The sequence below is a fragment of the Galendromus occidentalis genome, unplaced genomic scaffold (assembly GCF_000255335.2).
Source record: "Galendromus occidentalis unplaced genomic scaffold, Mocc_1.1 scf7180000077522, whole genome shotgun sequence".
Taxonomy (NCBI): domain Eukaryota; kingdom Metazoa; phylum Arthropoda; class Arachnida; order Mesostigmata; family Phytoseiidae; genus Galendromus; species Galendromus occidentalis.
The window spans coordinates 577,376-583,375 of NW_003805510.1; the positions used below are offsets into that span (position 1 = coordinate 577,376).

General features: G+C 50.6%; 1 protein-coding gene across 1 annotated transcript; it reads right to left on the minus strand.

Annotated features, from left to right (window-relative positions):
- Window positions 1-3,924: 3,924 nt before the first annotated feature.
- On the minus strand, window positions 3,925-5,480 carry LOC108864821 (uncharacterized). The gene is made up of 3 exons (XM_018641067.1): window positions 4,976-5,480; window positions 4,832-4,857; window positions 3,925-4,731 (listed from the first exon to the last, which is right to left on the minus strand). Exons 1-3 carry the CDS (start codon window positions 5,478-5,480, stop codon window positions 3,925-3,927), a joined length of 1,338 nt encoding a protein of 445 aa, XP_018496583.1.
- Window positions 5,481-6,000: the final 520 nt, after the last annotated feature.

Here is a 6,000-nt window from a genome sequence, read left to right on the forward strand (position 1 = left end):
CCGAGTTTCATGAAACGTTATCATGTTAATTCTCCCTGGTAATCGGCCATTGGTCTTCGGGTACGCAGGGAGGATATCCACACACGAGCGCGCTGGTGATAGGCGTGCGCTTGCGAATAGGGAGTGTGAAGTGTACTCATACGGATGTGTCGTGGAAAACGAAGCGAATCCGTTGGCCGATTTCGGGAAGCTCCGTACATCTTCTCCACAGTTCGCTCGGTTTTTCGCGATTATGCGTGCACTTCCGACCGTCTGGCCGAGTATGCCCTCAACTTCTCGTGAAAGGCGACCGGATCCACTGCACTGGGTGAGATCCTGTACTACATTCAAGAGCTGAGGATCGCTCGTGGTTGATAGAATCGAGGGATCGAAGGGAGCACGGAATGGGCGATTCAAAATCCCCATTCCTGCTTGCTTCGCCGTCGATATGAATCGTGCTTGACAACTACAGTCTCCGCTCGCTGTGTCTCGTAAACAACGAGGTATTTTTGTCAATTAGAGCATCCTCCTTCCGATTGATAGCAACAATGGCATCAATCCAGAAGATCTTGTCGCTATTGATCAACCATTCCTCCCAGAGGGCTGGAATTCCGCGCAAAAATTCATGGCCTCATTGACTGCGATCGATGCAAGTCGAGCAGAGCTCAAAACTTAGCGCAGGGTAGTCACGTTGCTGGACGAGCATTCTGATAGTTCGGAGGATGAGCTCGATTCCGAGACACAGGCTCCGACTGTTGACGATTCCGATGACGATGATTACGTCAATGAAGAACCTGGCGAGAGATCTTCCGAGCAAACCTCGAGGTGGTCAAAAGAGCGAACCGAGGTCTCTTTCCAGAAAGCACGAGATGCGGCCGCCTTCTATAGATCGACGAAGAAGGGAACGCGCTCTCTGTCCTGCATGATGAAGAATTTCCGCTTCATCGAAAGCCTCACCGACCTCAAGAAAGTTCTCGCCTTGAATGATCGCCTTGAAAACAATACATTGAAACGAATCGATCTCATGGGTATCTTGCGAAAGAGATTGCTCGAGCAGATAATGGGGGAAATGGATTCTGGCATCACGATGCATGATCGGGACGTCCAGCGAATGGGTCAAGAATTAGCACGGGAGCTACAGATTCCCAATTTCCGAGTGTGCCTACGGTGGGTCAAACAATTCCGTGAGACTAATGGCATTGTGTCCAGGAAAATCATAAAATTGACTTCGACTCGATCACTGACGAACTTTGATCGGACATCAGAGGAGGCGCATGAATTCGTCTCAAAGATACGAGACCTGATTTCATCACGAGGATTGGACGCACACTGTATCATTAATGCTGACCAATCCGAGTTCTTGAAACAGCTATCTTCCGCTCGTTCTTTGGCTCCCATTGGGGTACGCAATGTCGAACCGCTTGTCCAGACTGTGAGGTCAACGACGCACTCGTATACAGTCTTGCCTCTCCCATTTGCTGACGGTCGTCTGGCCCCAAAGTTTTTCGTCGTGCTCTCGGAGCCTAACGGTCGGTTTCCGAAGAGTTTTCAAAACACGGCCTCGAGTTTGATTGTGAAATACGACCGCTCTCATATTATGACCAAACAGCTCCTTCAGGACTCGCTGCGAGAGTGTGTCTTCACATCAGAAATGCCGGAGAAGCTCCTTCTCATCCTAGACTCGTGGACTAGCTTCAAGGATCACAGGACTATTCAATCTCTCGTGCCCCATGGTAAGGAAGTACTCATCGAAAACATTCCGCCTGGAGCGACATCTCTCGTCCAGCCTCTGGATGTGTTTTTTTCGCGTGATGAAAGGATACGTTCGACCTATCCATGAACACGGTACATGACAAGTCGATGCCGACCAGCCCGATGCCGGACAACTCGATGCCGACAGCTCGATGCCGAGACAACTCGATCCCAGGACGGCTCGATGCCCGAATTATTCGATGCCGACCGACTCGATGCCCGAATTAATCGATGCCAGACGATTCGATGCCGGCCAACTCGATGTGTGGGTCGACCGTTCATGCGATCATGCCACAAGTCTAGACTTGGATGATTGAAACGCACGCGAAAAAACATGGCTCTGATGCTGAACTAACAACACGGTGATCAGGGCTTGGAGGAAGAATCGAAAGAGAACGAGAAAAGACGTCCCATGATATTCCGATGTCATTTTAATTTAGCTCGACCGTGAGCCTGGCGGATATAGGCACTTTTAAGATCACAATGAGGGTCAGATCTCCATAAGAAAATTGTTGGCAACGCCTCGTAGGAATTCCACGGGTGTACGAGCGCCGAATGTGTTCACAAGTTCGCGAAGTCTTTCATCGATTTTGAGATACCGTAAAATCTATATATATAAAAACGTATGTCTGTCTGTCTGTCTGTCTGTTTGTATGTCCGGGGTACCCTATAGACTCGAAAACGGCTGAACCGATCGTCGTGAAAATTTAGGAGCGTGTTCTGGGCGATCTAGCGGTGGTTATAGGGGGGTCAGTTCCCCGATGCGATGAGTCCTTCTACCTTTAAAAAATTATTTGAGTGCTCCACCCACGAAAATTCGAAAACTCGAAAAAAAAGTGAAAAATCCGAAATTCGCAAAATTCACAAACGCCTGAACCGATCGCCGCAAAAATTCAGGGGTGGGTTCCTGGGAGCTTCAGGAAGGTCATCTGAGGGTCGTCGTTCTCATGTTATGGGTCCTCCCCCCATAAAAAAATGATTTGAGTGGTCCTCTCACCGAGAATCAAAGATTTCATCAAGGGAAAGACGGGAACTCGATTTTCGGAGGACATATCTAATAAAAGCGGGGGCACGGGGAGGCGGGGAAACGGGGAAGTGGGGAACAGGGAAAGCGGGGAACCGGGAAAGCGGGGAACCGGGAAAGCAGGGCAACGGGAAAGCAGGGAAACCCGAAGCCAGCGCACTCGGAGCCAGCGCACTTGGAGCCAGCGCACTTGGAGCCAGCGCACTCGGAGCCAGCGCACTCGGAGCTAGCGCATGTGTAGTGAGTCTAGCGATACCGAGTCGCCGCGAAGCGGCGACCGGGAGCGCTAGTACCCAATAAAAGCCCACTACCTATTAGTAGCCCCTCTCCAATACAAGCCCCACCCCTCCGACGGTTCAGAAATATAGAAGCCCCTTTCCAATACAAGCCCTCTTCCCAATACAAGCCCCCCGAAATCAGAGTATGCGAAACGCAGACGATACTGAGAGCGATTTGTCGATCGCATTGAACGATGAAACAATAACATTCCGAATAAAGCGGATGCGTTTCGCGCTCAAGGAATCTGCGCGTCGATTCCGCTGTTGTGCCCGGAGGTTGCACTGAATTCGTTCAAGCCCCGGACGTCAATCGGAACAAACCTTTCGAACAGAGAATCGAAGAACAGTACGAAGAATGGTTGCTCTATGGAGAAAAATCGTACACTCCCAAAGGTAATATGCGAGCTCCGCCGATGGACGTGTGCCTAAAATGGATCGTCGACTCCTGGTCGCGACTGACTCCAGAGATCATCGAGAAATCCTTCAAGGCTTGCGGGATATCGAACGCTATCGACGGTACCGAGGACCACCCCATACACGTATTCAAGCCTGATGCAGCCTGTCCAAATGGTCTGGCCGAGCTGATCGAATGCACGAGGAATTTGAAAGTCCGCGAAGAGTCCGATTCCAGCCTCGGAAGAGAAGAGGAAGGAGAGCCTATTCTCCTGACAGACGACTTACTTCTCCCCGAACCCGAAGAAACATACGAGAGCGAAAGTGATAAATCGATTTGTCAGATATGACGTACCTTTGTGATGTTGTAAATACCTGAGAGTTTTTAGACCATAATCTATGGGATAAAATAAATGTCTTCGTATGGGAAAATGCAGTTAAGCAGTTCTCCCACCTTTTGTTTTGATCATCGGCGTTCCTCAGTCGAAAACTAGGGTATTAGAAGCCCCTCTCCAATAGAAGCCCCCCTCCAATATAAGCCCTCCCCAAGAGGCTCTCGAAAAAATAGACGCCCGGGCTTGTATTGGGTATTTTACGGTATGTCTTGCGCTTTGCTCTCGGTTGAAGGCCGCTGATGTATCGGGCGAGAAGAATATCCCGATGGTGCTGTATCTTTTTCAACCCATCGATTAACCTCCACAGCGACGGGTGGTCTACACCAAACTCGGTCTGGAGCCTCTTATGCGCAGCCTCGGCATAGTTGTTCGTCCGGGAGTCGTTGTTGATCGTGCGTTCGTAAACCGACCACATGCGGACGGGGAACAATGGCTCTTGACGTACAACGCTCCCGTCCGGACGTATATGCCGTAACGAACCAACATAGGTGTCTTCAAAATATTTTAGGACTGGCATTAACTCCTCGGGTAGAAAGACTGCCAACTCGGCAATCACGTTGTCCATGGAACTCGGGGGAACGAAGGCAAGACCGGCGATCATGCGCGAAGAGAGCGAAAAGTTTCCGTCGGTGCGATAGCGGCTCATCAGATGGAGTTCCGTGAGCTTTTTCTTCAAATTCTTTACAAGGTGGAACAAGCAGCCGTGAATCGCAGCGGCTGGGAAAGCTTCGCTGAAGGCGTTGATTAGGCCTTTCTCAAAATCCATTGAAATCGCTTCTGGGTTCATGCAGGGCCAGGCGTTGCGTATTATTCGAATCATGCGGCGGTAGGTATCTTCACTCTTATTCGGCAGCAGAGCGTAGCATGCCGGCAGTACGAACCCTTCCCTCTCGGCAAGAACGACAACAATCTTATAGAACAAATCCGGAGACAGGCTAAACGTGCCATCGACGTAAATTTTTCGCACTAGTCCGATCCATTGAGAAACAGACTCTCGACCAAATACATACCAGTATGCGTTGCTCGTCTCCTTCACCTGTCGAGAGCAAATACGCAGGGTTCAAAAGATGAAGATTTATGGGTGAATTCCGAATGACGAGCCGAGTATAGATAAATGATCAATCGGTATCAGCATCACTGCTCTCGAAACTCACCCGAGTCGCCGATCAGGAAAGATTCAGAAAGGCCTGGCTCACTCTGGTAGACAGTGTATTCGAAAGGAATGGTAATAGTCGCCCGACTAGTAGGGATCGCCGGTGGTCTTCTCTCGGCTTTTCGGGCTCGATTCACAGTCCAAGCCAAGGATTCAGGATTCGGGGCGACTAACTTGGCGGCTAGAGAAGATCCTTCGTAAGCATCTTCAATGAGCTGCAGTGGTGTACTCTGGCTTTCTACCGCACGACGCTTCAAGGAACATCTCCGGCTAGCCATCTCGATTGCTCCTGGGTTAGGCTCATCGCTGTGGGTCCCGATAACTTTGAGGACTTCATTACTGTCGATACAGCTGTGCAAACGAGCTTTGCAAGCACCCACTTGTTGACACCTCCAGAACCGAGTGGACCCGTCTTTGCTCGTCATCTCCCTGACGTATACATAACCGTCGTGGACTAGTTTGGGCCTACCCCGCTGCGAAACAATTTCGTTTGAGGTCGACGCCATACTGGTTTGATGGGATATCCGGAAAATGTGGACACATCGGGACTGATAAGACGATCGCCTTGATTCAGGAACGATATCGCGTAGCGGAAATGAAGAAATACGTTGCGCGACATTTACGACAATGCATCGAATGTTCGTACAACGAGCAAACTTCTGCACGTGAGGGAGGACTGTGTCATCCACTCCACTCAAAGGCTCCATTTGACGTCAAATCGAGCCACTTCGCTCTCACCGATGCAAAAGCGCAGCAAGCGCCGCATGAGTCTGGGTCTTGGATAGGGGAGCTCAGGTTACGGTAATCGGCGGAAGAGGGCGGCGCGTCACTTGTCACACATCGCTGGACATCATCGGTCGCTGTTGGAGAGGGAAGGTTACTCCTCAGAGTCCAACGCAGCCGGGGTCGGTTTCGAGGACGTTCGACGGATGAGCGCTCCCGACGAATGACAGCGCCCATGGCCCAGAACTCAGAACCTGGGAAGCGGCAGCTGAGACGGGGGAAACATTGGAAAAGGAGTTTGGG

Excerpts from the sequence above, each read along its gene's own strand:
- LOC108864821 (XM_018641067.1), bottom strand. The coding sequence starts at position 5,480 with ATGGCGTCGACCTCAAACGAAATTGTTTCGCAGCGGGGTAGGCCCAAA. Across the intron at positions 4,858-4,975 it reads TTTCCTGATCGGCGACTCGG|GTGAAGGAGACGAGCAACGC; the intron begins GTGAGTTTCGAG and ends TGCTCTCGACAG. Across the intron at positions 4,732-4,831 it reads GAGACGAGCAACGCATACTG|ATTGTTGTCGTTCTTGCCGA; the intron begins GTATGTATTTGG and ends TTGTTCTATAAG.